General features: G+C 37.2%; 1 protein-coding gene across 1 annotated transcript in view; it reads right to left on the bottom strand.

Annotated features, from left to right (window-relative positions):
- Positions 1-20,488, bottom strand: part of mboat2a (membrane bound O-acyltransferase domain containing 2a) — a 111,540-nt gene extending 91,052 nt beyond the window's left edge. Inside the window, exon 1 of the mRNA XM_056477678.1 lies at positions 20,207-20,488. Coding sequence (XP_056333653.1) covers positions 20,207-20,284 — 78 coding nt within the window. The 5' untranslated portion in view covers positions 20,285-20,488. The remainder of the gene's footprint in view (positions 1-20,206) is intronic.
- Positions 20,489-23,910: the final 3,422 nt, after the last annotated feature.

The following is a 23,910-nucleotide window of genomic DNA, read 5'->3' as shown; positions in this document are numbered from 1 at the left end:
CTAACTCCATATAAAACAAAGAAATTACATGCAGATTGGTCAGTGAAAGAGACTGAACAGTCCAACAATATTACCCAGCAGACACACAACATAAGACATTAATATTAGGTTGGATTTAGGTCACCAGCATCTAAAGACAATGTTATTTTGATCAAAAGTGGACAGAGCAGACCCAGCACATAGACAACATCATAAGACATTAATTTTACACTAGATTTTGGAGGACAACATTTTGTCAAAATGACGTTTTTGACGTTTAATAACGACGTGAAATGATGTTGATTTTTTTATTTTATGTTGTATTGGAAAGTGACCAAAATCCAACGTCGAGCCAACATCTTAAACCAACGTCATATTGACGTCAAATACTGACATTTATTCGTCAAAATAAACCAAAATAAAATGTCTGATAGACGTCATAGTGGTAACGTGCACACAACGTCAAGCTTTAACATCATTAAACGGTCATATTTTGTTGTTTTTAGGTTGCATAACCAAACTGCAACATCTATCCGTTGAACACTGACGTGGGCGCGATTTTAATCTCCAAACAAAATGCAACCTCCCACAACATAGGGGTTCAATGTCAATCTGATGTCATGTTGACGTCATGTTCCTGCTGGGTACCTTCAATCCATGCAAACAGGTCTAGACATGTCTGATGCATTACAAAACTATTTGTTCGTGGAAACTCACACAGCTCATCCTGTCTGTTTACTACTTTTTATATAGGTTGCAGAATCCAGGATAGGAACAAGTACCATTTTCATAACAAATACAACACACACACATCCTCCCCTTTATTGACAATAAACAGTGTCAGCTACCATTCGAGTTTGAACCATTGTCATTACACAATGCCATATTGTTGATTAACTGCACATTTTAACCATGACAAAGTGTAATCGTATCATTTGCACGTGTTTTATGGCATGTTACTAAACAGTCCAAGCGAGTTTAACCCTTGTGTATTGTTCAAATTGACTAGTCTTTCATTATGTTTGTGGCTCAACAGTAAAATCTGGGAAAAACATGGGAAAACCACCAACAATCAAGAATGCATGACCATATGGTGTCATGGCTTTGCAATCAAAAAGTATTTTCCCAAAACATGTCAAAATACGATTTGTCACCAAATATCATTCCATTTGCTGAAACAGAGAGAATGTTATGACCAAATTGAACCTCAAAATCACCCCAGAGTGATCAGCCCCAACAGCGCACAATGGTTAAGTCAAGAAGTCAAGAAACCATAATATTTAACTGATTTAAGTTTATATGGTGAACACTATGTAGTGGTATTTCAAATTTAATTATTACATTTCTAAACCTGAATACTGTTAGACTACCCGGAAAAATAAAACATGGTTAAATTAACTTGCATCTGTTCTATTGCATTTACCCATGCTTGTCATTTATATTTTATCACTATTAAATGCGGAAGCGCGGTGGCACAGTGGGTAGCACTGTCGCCTCACAGCAAGAAGGTCGCTGGTTCAAGCCTAGGCTGGGTCAGTTGGCATTTCTGTGTGGAGTTTGCATGTTCTCCCCGTGTTCACGTAGGTTTCCTCCGGGTGCTCCGGTTTCCCCTACAGTTCAAAGACATGCGCTACAGGGGAACTGGGTAATCTAAAATTGGCCGTAGTGTATGTGCGTGAATGAGTGTGTATAGGTGTTTCCCAGTGATGTGTTGTAGCTGGAAGGTCATCCGCTGCGTAAAACAACGAAAAAGAAAATGAATGTGAGAAATATCGCTAAGTTACGAAGTATGCTATCCATCTCAGATGCAGAAAAGCTAGTCCATGCTTTTATGACTTCTAGGCTGGACTACTGTAATGCTCTGTTTGCTGGCTGCCCAGCATCCTCTATTAACAAACTTCAGCTAGTACAAAATGCAGCTGCCAGAGTTCTTACCAGGTCTAGAAAATTTGATCACATCACCCCAATTTTATCCTCCTTACACTGGCTGCCTGTTAAGTTTCGTATTGAATTTAAAACATTGCTTCTTACATATAAAGCTTTAAATAATCTAGCTCCTGTTTATCTAACCAATCTTCTGTCTCGCTACAATCCAACTCGCTCTTTAAGGTCTCAAAACTTAGGGCTTCTGGTAGTACCTAGAATAGCAAAGTCGAGTAAAGGAGGTCGAGCCTTCTCATTTATGGCTCCTAAACTCTGGAATAGCCTTCCTGATAACGTCCGAGGCTCAGACACACTCTCCCAATTCAAAACTAGATTAAAGACCTATCTGTTCAGTAAAGCATACACTTAGTGCACCACTTAGGGGGCTTCCACACAGGTTATGCATCTTGTTGATATACACTGTGAACATCAGCTACGCTAATTATTCTCTTTATTCTCTATTTCCACCTGGGGATACTCTTCCCGAGGCCCTCAAACTATGCAGAGCCACTGATTCGATCCAAGACCAACGACGAGATGATCCCAAGGTTTCCATATCCTGGACCAGGCCGAATCCTGAGCAGCTTCTGTGATGGTCATGGAAGAGTGGAGAACATGAGACTGATTCCTGTGACGCTCCAGAGACAGACGAGTCTTCGCTGAGCCCAGCTTCCAGCCTCCGCCACTGTGACTGCAGCTTTGCACAAGACGTTTGGCCAGCGGAGAAATTAAAATGGTCGTGCCCAACTGAGCCTGGTTTCTCTCAAGGCTTTTTTTCTTCACTTCCGCCATTAGTGAAGTTTTTTTTCCCTCTCCGCTGTCGCCACTGGCTTGCATGGTTCAGGATCTGTAGAGCTGCGCATCGTTGGATTTGCCCTTCAATATTTGGACTCTCAGTAGTGATTATTAAACCACACTGAACTGAGCTCAACTGAACTGAGCTCAACTGAACTGAACTTAAACACTACAAACTGAACTACACTGTTCCTATTTATTGTGAACTTTTATGTGAAGCTGCTTTGACACAATCTACATTGTATAAGCGCTATACAAATAAAGGTGAATTGAATTGAATTGAATGAATGAATCACTATTAAAAGCAAACGTTGCATTTTGGGTCAACTATCCCTTTCAAGCGCATGTGTTGACAACAACTGTGAAAATTCCAATGTGTTGTTTGACCAGGAAAGTAATTACACAACTGCATAAATACAGAGCATACTTCCTCTTCAATCGTCAAGAAGCAAGTCGCTCATCACATGCACGGCATGATATAAAGAACAGGAAATTAAAAGAAAGAGCAAGAGAAAGAGAGAGAGACCACATGAGCTAGTTGTGACTAGCATCTTCTGACTTAAAAAACTAAAAAGTTAAAAAAATACTAAGAAAAACATTAAAGAAATAAAAAACATTGCAACTAACAGACTTCAAACTGCTGAATTAGTGAATGGACATTGCTAAAAGAGAGCATCTCAAATGCACATGCTGTCCATTGTCCTCCTGTATATAAACCTGTAGCTTCACAATGGAGAAGAGTGGAGCGTTCAAACACTTCACCACACATAAAAGACTCCTGTCACTGGCAGCAGGCTTTGGCTACGTCCCTTTATGTTGATCCAACAATCACAGCTTCCTTGGGCAGCTATAAATAACCGGCCATTCAAACCTGCCCTGCATTACAAACAGCTGCCACTCACCCGGCCTCAAACAGAATAGAAAAGTAGCCGATATAAAGCCACTGAGAAAAAGGCAAGCAAACCAAAAAAGTTAAACTGCATTCTTTGAGTCACATAAAATAAGATTTGTTCGTTATTAGTCGCAGCTAAGGGGTGAGCAGCCGCCATCCATAGTTCCACAACAACATTTTATCTGGATTAACTCAATATTACAACATTTTTATGTTGTTAGCGAACAGCTTTGTCTTGCGGTCTGCCAAAATCTATTATAGATATACTCATATATGCATACAACAAAGGTTGCAGAAGCACAGTCAGCTTGCTCTTAAATGTATAAAGACGAGCTATGCGTCCATAATTGCATACTTCCGTACCATATTGTACACTTAAAAAAATAAAAAATAAATAAATAAAACTTTATGTGAGGGGAGTAGTATGCCCGAATTCATAGTTTTCAAAAAAACAGTATGAGAGAAGTACCTGAATGACCTACTACTTCCGGCGAGATTCTGTAGTGCGCATCTGATGGATGCTACGCTATCCCATAATGTCACAGGAGAGAATTCATGAATGGGAGTGAAGTGTTGCAACTGACGCAGCTAGGTCACGTGATATTAACAAATGACGGATGTAGTATGTTTGAGTTTCATTCATCCTACTCACATTCATACTATATAGAATGTACTTTTCAAACAGTCATGAAGTAAATTCAAATGTATTACCTACTTGAGTAGTAGGCGATTTCGGACGCAGCCCAGACTTTTACAATATTGCCAACAGCCTATGTAAAGCAGCCCATTAAAATAATGGTACTGCAAACTAACTAGTAAAATGTTAGTGTGCTAATTAAAGATCATTATACAAGTAAGGACTGTTGATTATCCTGCTCATTCCATGGTCATTCGCCAAATTAGAAAAGAGTTAAATCTATTGCTCTTTGAAGCATAATATTTGACAGAAAATTTCTGCCACAAAGCATCCCTCACTTTAAGTCCATCACAAACAGAGAGATAAGAGAGCACATGCTGTGGATAAGGGATAACAAACTCAGTTCCTGGAGCCTCCAGAGTTTAGTTCTAACTAAGAGTAGGGTATATTCTGATGCACTTGACATAATAAAATAATGCATATTCTATTTTCTAGAGCTAACCAAAGATCTTATTTTTAAACAAACCCAAAATTCCACTGACCTCTGCACAATAAAACCAGAAGATCAAAAATGCTAACTCATTTTTAGGCTTTAAGGCTCATCCCAGCAGAACTCTATTGTCTCTGTCTTTTTCTTTCTTACTCAGCTTGGACCTCAGCATTCCCTTTCTTAAATGACCATTAATGCCGCATTTACCAGTTTTCTTCAATACCGTCTGCAATCATACGATCCACCTGGGATAAAGAGCATCAGCTGGAGAAGACTAAGACACGCTGATTCAGACACAATTCTCCAAGCGTGTACTTTCAGCAGTTGGATTTCAACCAAGCTCTACCCTCTCACAACGAACCTGCATAAGGAAAAAGCCTATAATGCTGTTTTTTCAAGAACCGCCAAATCAGAGAATGCATCCAGAAAGGGACACGCTGACAATCCCACCACATGAGCTGTAATGACTTACAATCAGTCTCTAAAAGTTCTGGTTGCTAGGTTACACCTTTGCCCGAAGGGCTGGAAGAGAGACTGACAGCAAGTCATGGAGAAAGAAAAGTGCCTAAAATGAGATCAATTTCCTTTTCGTTTCAGCAATGAGTCATGACGCAAATGTCCAAAATAACATTGCACCTGAGCATTGTCAGCAACAGACGCCATCTGGAAAAAGCCAAACAATGCTACCTGCCCTTAAAAGGCCAGATAATTGCTTCACGATGGTCTGTTAGCATTGCTTTTGAAGTTTAGACTAGGGTAGGGTTGCACCAGCTCTTTGTCAGTTCTTAATCTAATTGAAACAAAGTTCACACTAAATGCTTTAAGTGTGTCTCGTTCAGCTCCCTAGTTCCCCAGATTGTGAATCTATACGTCATGTATATATTCATAGACTGGTAAGTATGGGTTCTCTATACAAAGTGAAACCTATGACTATTGTCTATGACATGACAAGATCATCCAATGCTGCTACTGAAATTTATGAACAACACCTCTATGAAGGACATCTTTCTAACATTATCTGTAAATGCTTATCAACAAACAATAGAATAAATGTTTCGTTGTAAATCTATGCAACACTTTAGTCACTTCATAGAGGCTTCCAAAGGTGGACTTATCCTTCATGAGCTGCAGCACCAGTGTACTGGAAAGATTTAAACTGGTTCACTTGCTGATCAGAGCCCTGACTACTGAACTAAAAAGATGGCTGCAATGTACCCTACTAGCTAATATGTAATTAACTCAATTAACCTAGTTATTCTTAAAACAGAACAGTGTTGGGAGCTTGTTCCCACTTATTTGGCCTCATGTAACATACATACAAATATATATCCACTGTCAAATGATACTTTAAAAAATGTACAGTAAGAGTACAAGAAAAGGTACAAGGAGATCACTCGACACAGTGGAACATAGAAACCCCACTGCTTACTAGCATTTCAGAAGGGTTACTAGAGAGAAACACAGAGGTATAAATGCTTATAAAGGCATCTGCTATGTTTTATGATATGACATGTGAGGTAAACCATTCATTTTACGAAGAAGTAAAAATTAGGCTATTGTCACAATCACCAGCGATCTAATCCTGGCAGATCGCTGGTAAACACAGATTGCTAAAGGACTACAAATCCACCAACATATGGACTACAAGTTCCAGTCATGCATTGTTCACATGCACCTGTTCCTCATTCGGCAGATTACACACACTCACAGCTGGGAGCTGCTCATGAACTGATTACAATTACTATTTACGCACATCAGTGTCAAGTCTTATTATACTTTTGAACATTACGACACGTTTTCCTTGACCTGCCTGGTTTCTGACCCTCGCTTTGTTTTGTTTGTTTACATTGCTTGCTGCCTGCCTTTTGACCACCCGCCTGTTTTATGACCACAACTCTGGATTGCCTGTATACATCTGCTTGTCCCTGTGTTGACCGTTGTTTGCCTGACCCTTCTCTGTTAAATAAAACCTGCATTTGAATGCGCAGCTCCTTGTCAGCGTCCCCTTTACATTACAGCTATACCCTCACTACCCTTTACACTGCGCCGTACCCTGGAACACAACCCTCCAAAAAAATGTAAATGCCTGTTAATGATGTGGAGCACAAGATCTGTGATTGGTCAAGTTGGTAGGTGTAATAAATGTGGGTGTGGCCAACAGCCATGAGAGCAGAGAGAATTCCTTGGCGAGAGTGTTTAGAAAGTCCCTAACAAAATGTTTTTGTTAGATTTTGTTACATCTACCCTCAATGAGTGCGAGTCTGAACTACTGTTACAGTACCAGAGCATGCATTTATAGTGTAAACTCAAAACACCATCAAAAAACTCAATACAATACATAAAACCTCCACCGCCAACTAGTTCTTCAGAAAAGTTCATGCAGAGCAAAACTGTTCACTCTACATGTAATTATAAACTGAGCTTAAACACAAAACATTTTATGCTTGTCCACTTTCAACCACTTCCAAACGTAATCGTAAACAAATTAGATTTATTTCATAGAGTAAACACATGGGAAGTCTTCAAACCACCACAATAGTGTTAACTTTCCTCCAACAGCTTGCAAGAAAGTGGTCTACCAAATGAGATTCAGAGCATTTGAAATAAGAGGGAAAGCTCCCGCCTCTTGACACATCATGCACAGAAGTGATCACAAGACACAACTAAACACATGATGATAATGCCTTGCGGAAATGGTCTTGCATCTCTTCTGATCACTAGATCAAAGAAAATGAATGCTAGATGTAAAAAGCTTCTCTATACATTTTAAAAATGAACTAATCACAGTATTGGGATTCACTGAGATAACACTACAGGCGGGTACTGCTCCTGAAAAACCTTTTTATGACTGAACAAGGTGTTTTAAAACCACACAAGTCATTACTTATTTCCATCTCCCAATAGCCATGTCTGCTAGCTGCCGCTGACAAGGGAAGAACTTTACAAGCAAGCACGCCATTTAATGTGAGCTTGTGCTTTGAGGCTGTGATGAGTAAGACACAGTCATTACTCTTACAACAAGAAACTTGAGAACTCCAAACATCATGCCGTCATTTCTGTTTTTGTAGAGTAAGCAGGATCATTGTCGTTGGCAACTCTGGATGATGTCCCTGTAGGCCACTGTGAAGTTATTTAGGACAGCCATCCTGTTAACCTACTCTAAAAACATCACACACTTTGTGCAAAGATAAAAATTCATTTATGATACAATAATATTCAAAAATTGATGTATATCTTATTGTGTGTTTCATGGAAGAACAGATATCTAGAACAACATATTGCAAGGAGGGAAATGGTTAAGATGAATCTCTTTAAGAGTGCTGAAAAAAAAAATCACCAAGAGAAAAATCTAGAACTGGCATGCTATAGCAAAGTGCAAGAGCCATACTTTTCTCTCTCTTATGCAAGGCATCATATCTGGTTGATGAAATCAGCAGGACTGACAGTAAAATATATGGCTCTGTCTCTTACACTGTAAAACCCAAATATTAAAGGTAACTCAAACCAGTTGAGGAAACTGATTGCAACAAACCATTTAAAGTGTAAACTAATCCTAATGTGTACTGTGAACTTAATCCATTTGAGTACATTACAATACAATTTGAGGACAGTAAAACCCGATAAATGAAGAGAACTCAAACCAACTGAGTACTGTAAAACCTAATAAGTTAACTCAAACCGTTTGAGGAAACCGATTGCAACAAAACATTAGGGTTAAAAAACTAATCTATATGAGTACTGTGAACCTCCTCCATTTAACTTGAAGTAATGAGGTATTTGAGTTAACTAGACTTATTTTATTTGATAAAGTTGACTGTTGGGTTTTACAGTGTAGAAAAGCAAGAGTGAGGATTAGCCAGGTGCAAGATTGGAAAATAAAAGTTCCTATATCTTCACCACATCCCTGAATGGAACAATTAAAATCAGTTTCATTAAATATACATACACGCACACACACAATGAGTTTTACGGTCTGAATTTGGCTGATTAATCTTTGGCAGTCTGAATTTGCACATTTTACGCTCAGCGATGAGCACTCTGCATGTTTTAAATCATTGACAGTTGGAGAAGTGTTTTTAGAACAGCGCTTGTGCTTCTGCAGTGTAAAGAAATGATCCAGTGGACACGTGCTTTAAATGTTCAGAGTAAACAAATCTATCAACAAAAAAATGCAACTATATTATAAAGTCCAACATGTAACAATTAACAAAAAGGTCTCAATAGTAAACATTAGTAAATGCATTAGTTAGTTAATTAGTTAGTTAGCAAGTTAGTTAGTTATCAAACAGTTAAAAATAGATACATTTGTTACAGAAGTAATGTTAATTTTAAAAAGACACCTTCGTTTTTCTTATTTTTAGCTGCATTCAATTAAACTGCTACAGTTTTCAATTTTCATTAATTAACCCTTAACTAAGAAATAAGATTAATAAATGCTTTACAAGTAGTTTACATCATCAATTTAGTTTAATTAAGGAACTGTATTACAAGGCTGGCATGAATACTTGATTCTGATTGGTCGGTTGCCACATTACAGGGTATGTTAAGTTAGAAGCAAAGCTGACAGACATGGAAAAAAGCTGGTGGACCATACACAAGTCATACAAAAAAACTGACAGAAATTAAACTGGCTGAATAAAGCATATTGACCTACGTATTATTCGCTCACAAGATGGCACCAAACAGTCAAAAACTGCAGTGTGACAGGCAAGCAGATACATATGAACGTATTCACTGACGATCATGGTGATTCGAAATTCCCAGATGAGTCATTTGTTATTTACAGTGTTATTTACAGCCTTGGAATACCACGACTGACCAATCAGAATAAACTATTACAGACAGCTGTGTAATAAGGGATTTGCTCTTCAATGTTTGGACTTTCAGCAGTGAAAATAAACCACACTGAACTAAACTTCAACTCACTGTTCACCAAAACTAGACTGACAGTTTCAGTTTACTAGAATTACTATGTTAAGCTGCTTTGACACAATCTACATTGTAAAAGTGCTATAGAAATAAAGATGAATTTAATTTAATGTGTCGCGGTTAAAGTTTAAAATAGCTTAATATTATGCTCTATGGATAGTTCACTCATATATACACATACATGAACCCCACAAAGTCTGTACAAATACCATGCCAACATCACATTTCTGTACAGTATACTTGTTCCTGTTGCTTGCAATAGTGCGCTACTGTGTTGGTAACATGGATAAAATGATGCTTCTCAACTTCAATTGTTCAAGTTCCTAAGTTCAATTCTTGTGTTGGTTTTTAAATCAGCCGAATTTTCAATTAAAAGTCTTTCAATTAAAAATACTTTATATTATTTCACTTAAATCAATTAAAGTTATTAATAAAATATTACAAAGCATTTTCGTTATTAGTTTTCGGCCAAGTGCTTCCAAAACATCAAGCAACCACAAGCAATTCAAACCCAAAGACAGCATCACGGCTGAGTTTTACTATGAGCAAAAAGATCCAACAGCATTTTGACAAAACTGAACTTTTACATCAGTTGCACATCAAGGCACAACGCCACAGTAAAACAGTCCCACGGGCAAAACTCAAGCAGAGGCAACTGGTCCCAAGAGAGTGCCCATTTACAGAGATAGAAGACGGGGCACAGACCTCCTGTGAGAAATCAGTGATGCGCCTCACGCTCCTGCTGTGTGCACTCAGGTGAACGACAAGAGACCTGCGTGCTTCCTTATTACATATCGCTACAAAAACATATGCACCTGCCTTTCAATGGATCGTGACGGGAGAAACCATTGAGACATAGACTCTGGTGTAAATTCATTAAACGTTTGTGCCACTTTGACAGACAACATTACGTCAATATAGTTTGCATGTGCGGTGCAAAATATGTTGAGGCACTGATGTTTACATTGAAGTTTGTCCACCATAAAAGCATAATAATGATGATAATACAAACACATTAACAAATAAATATATTAGAAATGATTGCTGAAGGATCATGTGTCACTAGCTGGGTTTCCAATACCCTGTGTTAATCTGGATTTTGAAAATCCCTAATTCACAAAAAGATTTTAATGCTCACTTGAGGTGGTTTTGGACTTGAGAAAAAGAAATAATCCAAAAACTGGAAAAACCCATTGGCCGAATAAACTAAGAGTAAAGGCTGATTTATACTTTTGCGTCAAGCACACGAGTATGCTCCGGCGCAGCCTGCACGTGGACGCATAGCCCTCGCCGTGGCCATTGCCAATGCACACCTCTCCAAAAATAGTGCGCAGAAGTATAAATGCACAATAACGCGCAAGGCATGCACCGTGGGTTACGGCGATCACCCAACGCAGAAGTAAAAATCAGGCATTAGTCATAGCAAACATTACACCCACATGACTCCATTATGCTTGCATTGTTTACATTTGGTTGCTAGGTTACCAATACCAAGTCAGCCACTTTAAAGTCCACATGAACCAGAAGCTGAGAACGTTTTTTTTTTTTTTTTTTTCATATTGTGATACAGATCCTAGAGAAACTAAATAATAAATAAATTTTAATACTGTGAACGTGTCTTGTTTGTTCTACTGTGAGCTGATTAGATGTAAAGTAGGCATTTTATTCAGAACGATCAGGAAAAGGGTTTTGGAAGGGTTATTAGAACCCAATTTACACCTGTTTGTACATTTGGTTGCTAGCTTACCAATACTAAAGTCAGCCACTTTAACAACTTGATTGAAATGCACCTACTTTGCATTTGAGATTTGTTAGCATTGAAACCCGGCGACTGAAAACTGAAATAATGATGCTGATATTTCAACTTTGCCATCAAATGAATGAAATACGTATTCAAACATATAGTAAAGATTGCAAAACTATATCACGAAAGTACTGTTTCAGCAATGTACACTCTTACTACAAGATGCAGCAATGTGTTTGTGGTAATGTTTGTGCTGTTACCTGATTTGCATAATAATTTGAGCAAATCAGATGCTAAAACAACAGACAGTTTTAGCAAATAAACTATGTTGTCAGCTAGGGTTTAAAAAGGCTTTGATAGGAAACTGAACTGCTTTTAAAGACTGTCCTTTCGAGTGTGAACTAATGGTGTAAAACAACTACATTATATATATAATTTTTTTCCTGTATAATCATAAACGCACTTGTTTGTAGGGCAAGAAGTTTTCATTTTCTGTTGTTTATTATTCCTGCTTATTTCTCCCATAAGCAACTGAATCAAAAGTTCTAAAACAATCACAAAAACGAGTGCACTTTCTATTGATGAATAAGGTCAATAGCCAGATTAAAAAAATAAAAAATGTGGAGGTTACAACAAATGTAGCAGTACTACAATCTGATAAATTTCTCTCAACACAAGCAATGCAGTGCATGATTTCCTCAGAAATTATCTTATACAAACACAGAAGGTACCAATTTGTAAGATATTTTCCTCACAAAATAATTCCAAATTTGTGTATACCCAACAGAGGAAAGAAAGTCAGAGTTTTGAAAGTTATGAAAGTTACTTTGTCAATTTGTGTGAACTACTATACAGTACATTTACCAGCAGGCATAGAACGTCATCATGATGTCAGATTGATGTTGTACCCCAACGTCTTGGGGACGTTGCATTTTGTTTGGAAATGAAAATCGTGTTGACGTCAGAACCCAACATCAGGTCAATGTCCAACCTAATATCAACCAAATATCAATGTCTAATGATGTTACAGCTTGACGTTGTGTGGATGTTACCACTATGACATTTATCAGACATTGGATTTTGCCAATACCTGATGAATAAATGTCAGTATTTGACGTCAATATGATGTTGTGTAAGGATGTTGACTCGATGTTGGATTTTAGTCACTTTCCAACACAACCTAAAATATCCAATAACCAAATATCAACGTCATTCTACATAGTTATTGGACGTCAAAATACCATTGTCCCTAGACATTTAAATTTGTTTTTTTGACGTCACGACCTATATCAAATCTATTTTTAACATCTTTTAATGTTGTATGCCTGCTGGGTTAAATACAGTACACTAAAATAAAATCAGAAAACTAAGGACTTTAAGAGCTATGAGTAGGCCAAAGGAATCTGCACACGCAGAAACTTCCACAGATTTTTTAGCCCATCACTGAGAATATGAATTTACTTAAGTAAATGTGTGTAAATATTAACTTTTTATATTAATTTCAATAATATTATTAACTAATACGCAAATGTTTTTGATTTATTAATACAGTTTGTAAAGTAATATCTTCTGTATTTTAGTAGATATATTATATGAGATATTGCTTCGTTTACCAAACAAGTGGATCTAGTTGGATTTGCATTGTAAACCATAAAAGTTAAAAAGGTATTATTCTTATTTCATGTTTTTATTTCAGCTACTATACTCACAAAATCATTCCGCAAATTCTTTTCACAAAATTCTGCACAGAAATAGCAAAAAATGTTGGCAGATTGTGTCTGGCCCTGCTAATAAGCTAATACCCTCACAGCTGACTGGGAAGTACCCTTAGCGACGAGGCTATTTTAACAGTAACAGTCTCAAATTATACCCTGTCATGTTACACAGCACACACTTTTGAGCCCAGCCTATCAACCCACATCTTACATAATCACAAACAGATCTATATGGTTTCAATCCAGTGTTGGCTAAAGCTCAGGACGTAGTAAGCGTCCTGACAGCTCATTTCATGATGTGCTCAGGCTGAGTTATTGATTCCTGTCACATTAACAGTTTTGGAGTGGAATCGTGTCGGGAGAGGGTTTGTAGGTTTGATGCCTGCCAAAATCTCATTCAAAATGTCTGGTGAAAAAGCATGCCAACCATATAGAAAAGGGCACTAAAGCTGCGGACATAACCAAATGGACTTACAGCTCAAAAACCACCTTGTTTGCTTGGCTTTCCATCCTTTATTTATCTTGACAACAGGATAATGTTTTGAGTAACGTAACCATTAACAATGTTGAATACACATTCAAAAAGATGTTGAACAGGCGGGCGTATCAAAAGACATCCAAGAATCTCCCCACTCCGGAATGACTGCATTTCTTGACTCACTCATGCCCAGACTTGCGTGATGGCTGACTAAAGAGGTCAAAGAAGTTCATACGCTTATGGCCAGTTTATTAGGTACACCTTGCTAGTACTGGACTGGACCACCTTTTGCCTTCAGATTCTTTGTGGCATAACAAGGTGCAAGAAACATTCAACAAGGCGCAAGAAACATTCCTCAAAACATGTTGGTCCTTGTTGACATGACAGAATCACACAATAGACTTGTCAGATGCATATTCATGATGTTAAAGCCCTGGTATACTTCAAGGGGAATTACAAAATCTGAATCTGAAACAGTTACTTTGGAGTTCGTTTTAGCGGTTCGAAACAGCTCACCAAAGCAAACTTTTTGGGGAGTTCGTTTTGGCACCCAAACACCTACTTTGAAGTGCAATCCCTTTGTTCAGTTTACAAAAGTCGGACAGGAGAACAACATCCAAAACCACATGTGTGGTGTGTGGTAAACATTGTCCTGTGGCTGCCGCCATATCATCCAGATGGATGCTGCACATTGGTGTTGGTTAAAAGAGACTTCCTCACATAATAGTAAAGCACTTTGGGTTAGGGTTGTCACCATACTGGAATTCAGTACCAATCGATACTGAAATTTTAAAGATGTCTGTTTCCCGCTAACATTTGAGTTCTTAACCACTGCTGATTTGCCATTGGGTTTACACGCTCAAATGAAATGACTGTGATTGGCCATGAAGGTCATCAGTTTACCGAACTCACCGCTGTTTACTGAGTATAACCACAGATACAGGGACACTGGAGCATTTTAAAGCCTATAGACAAACCAGCATTGTGTATTGTGTACTGCCATAAATGCACTATATAAACATGCACATTACTACTTCCTTATAAACTAGCTAAATGAATTCACTGGAGAGTCAAGCTGAAACAGATGTATGCGCACCGATACGATAGGCTTGGGCGGTAATACGGCAATATAGTATACCGTAGGATCTAAAAATAGCAATGTGTGAGTTTCAATACCGTTAAACCGTCATTAAAAAACAATGCACTTAAATAGGAGACAAGTATTAAATAATAAATATTATTTATTTAATGCCTAAAAATGTGTATGCGTGATTGTCATCACAGGACAGTGTGGAAGAGAGAGAGAGAGGTGAGGTGGGATGGCGAGTCGCGCATCAAGTGACCTGGTCTCGAAAAAGAACACAACCTCTGCAGTTTGGCAGTATTTCCGGTTTCGACCGAATGCGAAAGGAGACATGGTATATACGAACTAGAGGTCTGCATGTCCACTGCTGTACCGCGGAAGCAGTGGGACCCGACCAGATTTTTTGCGGTGAGGGAATAAATTTCCGAATAAAGTGCGGGAGCGGTCGGTAACTCTGGTGTAATTTGAACAGGAGCGGGCGGTCTAACAATATCGCTCCCGAGCGAGCGAGCAATCGCGCATCCTCGTGCATGCTGTTTATGTGTGTGTGTGCGTGTGAATGAGAGAGAGCGTGATGCTGTGTGTCACTTGGTGTTCTCTCTATGTGTGTGTGTGTGTGTGTGTGTGTGTGTGTGTGTGTGTGTGTGTGTGTGTGTGTGTGTGTGTGTGAATGAGAGAGTGAGAGAGTGATGCTGTGCGTTGCTTGGTGCTGTCTCTCTGTGTGTGTGTGTCTGTGTGTGTGTGTGTGTGTGTGTGTGTGTGTGTGTGTGTGTGTGTGTGTGTGTGTGTAATTTTTTTTATTATGCATGGTAATACCATATACCGGGGTAAAATAGGGAGGAGATTTGACGGTCTCAAAATTTGGATACTGCCCAAGCCTACTGTACAATCACTCACTGAGATATTTTAAAGACTCAGAGGGGTCACACACCAGACGAGAATCCCACCTCAGCACATCTTTCCTATGAGTTTTCTACTAGTGGCGCCATTCAGTTTCTGTCTGTGGCAAATAGAAAAATCTGAAACATTTACAACCCCACCTACAACAGCGCAGGAGTGCAGGAGTGCTCAAACACCATACGCATCACTCAGCCTTTTCGAACTTCTTATTGCCTTTAAACAACGATCAAAGAACAAAAAAGAACTTCGTTTGAAGTACACCAGAGCCTTTAACCTCTCCTTCCATGAGCTTGGCAACATGGTGGTTAATTATCCTGATGAAAGTAAGCCTCACAAAATGGGTCCACTGTGGTCAGCAAGCGTTTAATTGTGCTAAGATGGTAATGGGCCTACTGTCTGCTAAGAATATATCCCTAATATTATTACACTACCACTTATAGTCTGAACCGTTGGTATGAATTATTTCTTGTTTATACCAAATTCTGACCCTACCATCTGAATGTCATAATGGAAATTGTGATTCATCAGACCAGACGACCTTTTCCAACCATGTATAGTCCCAATTTCATTGAGCCTGTCTAAAGAAATGTTCAGAAATGGTCCTCTGCACACCTCAGTTTTTGAGCTACTGTTGCCTTTCTATCAGCTCAAACTAGACACCCCATTTTCCTCTGACATCTGGCATCAATAAGACTTGGTATTTGACCTTTCTCTGTAAACCCTAGAGATGGTTTTGTCACACTGTGTTTGCAGGTGCAAATCCTAGGGTATTACCATAAAGCAAGACTAATGAAGTAATATCTGAACACACAAGCGACTAGTGGGGCTGACATCGATAAAGGTCTCGCTGTCCATGTCTAGTATTTGTTCCAAGATCACTAAATAAACGTGTCAGTAAACAGATTGAATGATAAGCTACTATCATCAAAACTTCTGCATGATCAGCAATGCAATTGGTAGTTCAGGTTAATCTGACCTCTTACATCACATTGAAAGATAGAGGCACTGCAGAAGAACATCACACCGTCCATGAGAGAAAGTTTGTTATCACTTTCATGCATGGAAGCTAGGAATTTTAACTGCAACATTCAATGAATATTTTATCACACCTCCACACTTGTTCAATAGAGCAGCATTGTTAGACTGCACAACTCGTTTTTGTGAAGGGTTATGTTAGAAAGAAATAACCTAAGGCATATGACATTTCCTGAGGCGTTATTAATTCATCCATACAAGCAATCTACAATAGGCAAATGATACCAGCAACCACAAACATATCAGCTCAAATGAGCTTGTGTTATTCCAATACATCCACCATATTGGAAGAATATATCAGTATTGGCCTGTTAATGACTTAAAAAAACAGTGACTTATGGCAATATATATTGAACCAAATCTATATTTCTGTAATGGAAACTAAATATTATTTATGACAACATTATTACATTTTTAATGCACAGCCTCAGAAAATATTCCTCAATATGCTCAAGTCTTAATGATGCATTATGACATATGAACAGATGCTAACTCAAACGTGTGCTGTTTACAACTTTATTATATATATATGTTGAAGCATCCAGGATAAGCACATATATCATTTGGATGAACAACACATACATCATCCCTCTCTGTTGTAAACAAAACAGTGCAAGCTCATTCTAGGGTACATGTAACCATTATGATCATTTCACAAGTCTTGACGCGTATTAGTGCTCTTACACTTGATCACGACACGAGAGTCCATCCAATTCAGTGTATCTTCGTTTATTTTTACATCAGATATCCACACGTGCCAATGTCTTCACAATCCACTTACATACAACTTGTTTGTTCCAGCTTGGTGAATTATGACTCTAATATTTCACTTTTACGGTCAAAAGCTTGTGCTCTCCAACTCCTGCACATCACACTAACAACTCACGTGTGTCACAAAAACGTGTGTACTATCTGCAGTATACTACACATGCGCAGTAGAAAAGTAACTCAAAGTATGACATGCAAATCAGCAAGAACACATTATAAAACACAATAAAATTAAGAAAATTACCTAGAACTATAAACTACGAATTATGGCTCTCACACTCATGTTTAAATTTATATCTGTGCATACTTTATTATGCGACAAGATGATGACGCTTCTACATGATGATATCACACAATAACGATGATGTTATTGTGGACATACTCAAAACCATTTGCAGTCTGTGCATTACAGTGATTAAAGCTGTGTGATTAAAGATAATAATGCTGCAAATAATGTTCCTTTTGGTGTAAATAATTCACTTCATAAGACACCAATGTATTGTCAAGAGCCTGATTTAGCTCTGCCTTTATAAGTTTTGTTGACTCTCAAAATGTGGTAGCGGAAGGCTTGAATGTTGTGAATTACCAACAATGGTTTTTAAAAGATGTCTATAGATGTCTAATAGACGTAAGGGCGTACTCACATTAGGTACAGTTGCCTTGAACCGTGACAAAGCGTGATTGTCCGCCATCCCCTCTCCCCTTCGGCCTGAGCACGCTTGCATCATCCATGATGCGACTGTTCAGTTTAACAGGAAGAGAAGCGCAGTGGAGACTATTTTAGTTATAATGTTTTGTTTTATTTTTAGTCATTTGGGATGCAGTGACACGCAGTTAAACACTTTGCTGAACAGATCCACCACTTTTGAGGCTCATAAATTATCATAAAAGTCCTCGTGCTGCAGGTATTAGGAGGTTTGCTGAAGATGGAGCTAATGTGCAGGGAGGGGTTTGAGTCTTTAAAAAACTATGACTGTTCGTGTTCATTGAAAATTAAGAATAATTAATAAATCCATATGAAACAGTCTCCTAAAAGTGACATCGTGTCTTTAGTTTCAAGCTCAGCCCGAGCCTGAGCCCGATTCAGAGCACTCACACTTCTCAAACGAATCTGGAAACGCGCCTGGGCACGGTTCGGATAGCATAGTGTGAGTGCGCCCTAAATATAGTCATCTTGGCTAAAACAAGGCTAAATTTGAGCTGTCAGTGAAAATCTAATAGACGTCTCTAAGAAGAGGCCAAAACTAGACTAGTCATCAAATAAACAGAAATTAATGACTACACATATAAAGTCTGTCTAATCTGTCAATTTGATGACAAGTCTATTTACTAAGATATTCTTTAGATGTCTATTAGATTTTCACTGACAGCCCAAGTTAAGCCTTGTTTTAGCCAAACCGTCTACGTTTAGATGTCTATTAAACACAAAATTGTTTGCTGGGAATCATCTTTAATGTCCTAGTAAAGAAATGCCACTGAAAACTTGAATGGCCTGAGGCTGAAAAGATAAGTTAACTGCTAATATTCTAAAGTTTTTGTGTGAACTATCCCTTTAATGGATCCAGGCCTGTAACCAGCCTGGTGAAAGGGGTGGTTCTTTTGATCTCAAAAACTTTTTGCAGTTATAGGTCTCAAGGGTTAAATAGATTGTCGGATAGTCATCATAACCAAAGAAAGTAAATTTGAAAATTCATGGCTGACAACAATAGCCAAAATAGTATTCAAATGAATTTTAATATTGGGCGCTTTTGGTGCTTTACACCTTTTCATAGGTCAATTTTTGTTAAAAGATTTAGAATAAAAGTTACTTGTAATATATTTTATCTATTTAAAAACAGTACAGTAGGGAAATATGACTTTACTTCATCAGATGTATGTTTTCTTGCACAGCTGGATGTTGGACTCATGGAAAATAATTGTGTACAACTGGCCAAATCTGATTAGCTGAAGTCACACTCAGGCCACAGCTGACAGAGGATTCCACTTGGTCTTAAAACCTTTTTCGATGGGTTATTTTCACTATTTATGATGGCATATCAGTCAAAACAGTACAAATTAACTCATGTATGGGACAAATTCTGGACTTTTGTCAGTGAGGGTGGGTATTTCGAACCACCTCCCAGGCTACTAATTCAAAAGGGTCAAGTCACCTGGGTTCATCACAGTCCCATTACAATTTAAAATTTGTAAGATTTATATATGCAAAGCAACTGTATAAACCACAATAATCAGCTCTGTGATAACCTACAGTATACAAGCAAATACAAGTAACGTTAGCCTAGTTAGACGAACAAAATGACAAAACGTAAAAACAAATAAGGAACCGAAACGTTTCTAGTCTCTCTACTTAAAGTGAAGCTAACTGTTATTTAGCTTTAATAATTCATGATATAAACAGCTGTATTAAAGACATCTGTAAATATATATTTTTGCAGAAGGCTGCTCCAAAAACAGACACAAATCGTGACTGTGGCCGTGTGTAAAAACCTATCGAGCTGCCTACATAGACAACATCAGAGGGGTTGCTTCATGGACGCTGGAGTGCATGTTTGGACTTCTCTGAAGGCGCCTACATGCTTAAAATGCTGTCTTAATAGATAACATATTTAGCAGAACAGTCTGTGACTCACTTTGTCATCAGACGAAGGATTTTGGCCAAAACACAGGAAGTAAAAGAAGACCAAAAGGGCGAAGATGAATTTCATGATCATGTTATACAATACCATGCACCAAAATATGCGCTGGACTTAACAGCAAACGAATCCACAAAGGCTAGCGATTCTTGCTAAGCGAAATAACAAAAGCGAAACATGAAACCAGTTAAAGTGACAGTTTACCTGGTCCAGCGGCAGATCGATAATTTTACTAATTGGCTGCAGCAAAGTGGAGCCTGTGCAAGACGTAGAAGTGGCCATGATTCAGTCCAGATCCACTCCCTTTACAATCAGATCGCCCAAAACACCGTCTGTCCTCTCCTCTCCCTCTCTTCCTCTGTTTATGGTGGATGGGTGTCGGGAATGCTGTTTTCTGGTGCTGCACTGCCCGCGGACTGTCAGCTCTGTTGCGCCGCCTGAACATCAACACAAAGCCCGTGTAGGCGGACTGACGCGCCCAGCCCCTCCATTACATCAAACTAGTACTGCTACACACACACACACTCTCAGCTCAAAAGAACTTAACTGCCACTCCCTCTCATTCATCTCCATCATTTACTATAGCAATGCACTAATATTTTGAAAAGCATGACACAATGAAATCTTATTTTCAATATGATTATTTATACATATAAACTTACCTTGTGAATGGTATTAAGTAAATATATAATAGCTTGTATTACCCTATCGAATAGTACTAAACTAATCAGGCTTCTAGAAAAAGTTGTTTGTTTGATGTGGTGCGGGTCGCCCCCTCGTGGGCGCGGCCATTTTGGCGTCACAGTAGTCTACACTAAAAAACGTTGTGATTTATTTAAACCTACAGTCTATGATTTAAACCCAGTTAAGTTAAAAATATTTGGTGTTTTGTTGGGTTATTTTTAACCTTTATTGGGTTATTAATTAATAACTTAACCAGTTGGGTCAAATATTTGGTGCTTTGTTGGGCTATTTTTTAACCTTTGTTGGGTTATTTATTTAATAACTCAACCAGTTGGGTTAAAATGTAGAATTTTAGCAGTCAACTGATTTAACGGACACAGAACAGCTGTATTATTATGCGTAACTACGTAATGTTGTTTTTGCGTTGCGCAATAATGTTTTTTTTCCTCTCCGTGTTGTGTTTACTATATCCGTTTCACCAGCACTATTAATTATTTATGATACAAACGCACGCTTATAGCCGATCTATATTAAATGGATAAAACCCTTAAGTGTTTGGAACTTAAAATGTATTGCAAATGAGCATTTTCAATATTTTTGAAAACTGTATGTTATTTATTTACACAGTCATAATTATAAAATAAAAAGTATCAATAGTAAATACCAGAGTGAAAAAAACATTTATTCATAATAGACCAATTAATTGGGTTAAATTATATAACCCAATGCATTGGGTTAAAAAATAACTCATAGTTGGAAAGGTGCTATAATAACCTAGTTTGGTTATATGTTGGGGTATTTTTAACCCAACTATTTTCAACTGAGTATAATAGCAATTATATTTGGGTATTTTAACTAGAACCCCACAAAAGAAAATTTTTTTTTTTTAAATTTTTAATCAATTTAATTATTTTTCACAAATGTAAATTCTCAAATAGTGAACTTTCCTTTGTGGTCTTCATTAAAGATATGGAGAATATGTAAAGTTGATTTCAGGATCGACTAATAAGAAAGCTTTAAAAACTGTCAAAATATGTTCTGCTTTTAAGATCATCATATAAGTAATCTTAAATTAACCCTTGTATTTGCTAAATGCTTTAATGTTTATTTTTCTTCTTGCTTTTCTCTCTTTTCTTTATTTCTTATGTTTTTTTCCATGTACTTTTTGTCAAGGTCACTTGTTGATTGATACTGCAGATTTTGTTTTATATACTGTTATGTTTCTGGTTTCAGCAAAAAAAAAAAAAAAAAAACATGCAACCATGCCTTAAAGCATTGCTCTATATGTGTATTTTTACAAAGTTGTCTTAGTCTTGAATGGTGTATTACATTATTATGCAATATGAATTACAACAAAGTCACATGAAAGCAATTATCTGTATTCATCTGCCACTAACCAATATGCTGCTCACGTTAATTAATTCATAATTTTTTGTTAATTTCATTTATAAAAAACTATGATTGATTTAGTTTATTGTGATTTAGCTCTAATTTAAGTAAGATTCTGATATCTGATTTTGCTAGTAGGCTATTCTATTAGCATACTAGGCCTGGAAAATTACATAGGTCGTTTTCCTGGTTTATTGTCTAATTAATTAATTGATGGGTAAATTGCTGTGTGTGTGTGTGTGTGTGTGTGTGTGTGTGTGTGTGTGTGTGTGTGTGTGTGTGTGTGTGTGTGTGTGTGTGTGTGTGCGTGTGCGTGTGTGTGTGTTCATTTTTATTTAGCTTTATTTTTTAATTTCAGTTTGTTTGTGCTTATAGTAGTTATTATGCACATAGCCTAAACCTTAAGCAAATAAGTTAGCAATTTCTGTTTTTATTAATTCATCATTCATTTTCCTTCGGCTTAGTCACTTTATTCATCAGAGGTCGCCACAGCGGAATGAACCGTCAACTTATCCAGCATATGTTTTACATGCCCTTCCAGCTGCAACCCAGGGAAACATCCATACCTACTCATTCACACTTTTTCACACTTATACACTACGGCCAATTTAGTTTATGTCTTTGGACTGTGGGGGAAACCGGAGCACCCGGAGAAAACCCACGCGAACACGGGGAGAATATGGAAACTACACACAGAAATGCCAACTGACCCAGCCAGGGCTCGAACCAGGGACCTTCTTGCTGTGAGGTGATTGTGCTACCCACTGTGCCACCCCATTTCTGTTTTTATTTAGATTTTATATATTTAATTTTTATGCAGACTATTTATGAATAAAATATCATGTTTATATTTGTTTTATTTTAGCTTTTTTGTATTTATTATTGTATTTGAATTTAAAATAATTTAATTTTTAAGAATTTCGAAAATTTTTAAATAAAATAATTTTTTTATTTTATAATTTCAGTTTTGATTTAATTTTATTTCCGTTTTTTATTTAAGTTTAAGATTATTGTAATATTTGGTTATTGTTTCTTTGTTTATTAATTTTTGTATTTTTTTTTTATTTTGTTCTTACTGTATTACTTGTTTATAGACATTTTCTTGAGTTGCGGATTTGGATGTTGTAAGAAATCTTACTAAGTAAAGCGGCCAGATAGCGCTTCCTACTGGTCATGATGCAATAATGCAATAAAAAGATCATTAAATGCCCATATTTTTTTTCTGTTCAACTTCTTATTTAATAGGAATATATCATGTTATTTAATTAATGAAAATATTCAGGAACATTACGGAAAACCTGACTTTTTTTCACTTCAAACACCTGGTGTCTTTGAGCTGAACGTGCAACCAGTCAACTAATGTGTCTAATATAAATCTATTAGCGTATAATGTAAAATGGTTCAACACCAATAACAATGATGATAAAATATTTAGCATTTTTAATGCTTGTTATGCAAACAAATGATTAAATATTCTATCACCTAAAGGCTGAAATCCATGCATATTATAATTGTAACATATTTAAAAAAAAAACAAGCCAAAATACATATAAACGGCTGATAGCCATTAACCAATAAGAGGCTGATCTAAAACTGGCCATCACAAAAAGTGCAAAAAGTTGTGCAAAAAGGATCATTCACTTGTAATAAATAAGCAAAAGAAGAGTATTGCAGTTTATTTTATTAGTAAAACTAGTCCAACCAAATTAAGTTACAAAAAGTGCACAAAAAACCTCAAAGGAACTAAAATGTACAGTCAAATTTTTTTTTACTGTACATTTATTTATCTAGCAGACACTCTCATTTAAAAAAAGCTAAGAATAATACAAGCAATC

This window comes from Danio aesculapii, chromosome 17 (assembly GCF_903798145.1).
Source record: "Danio aesculapii chromosome 17, fDanAes4.1, whole genome shotgun sequence".
In the NCBI taxonomy this organism is placed as follows: Eukaryota; Metazoa; Chordata; class Actinopteri; order Cypriniformes; family Danionidae; genus Danio; species Danio aesculapii.
The sequence above is the reverse complement of the archived record's forward strand: the minus strand, read 5'-3'. Positions and strand labels throughout refer to the sequence as shown.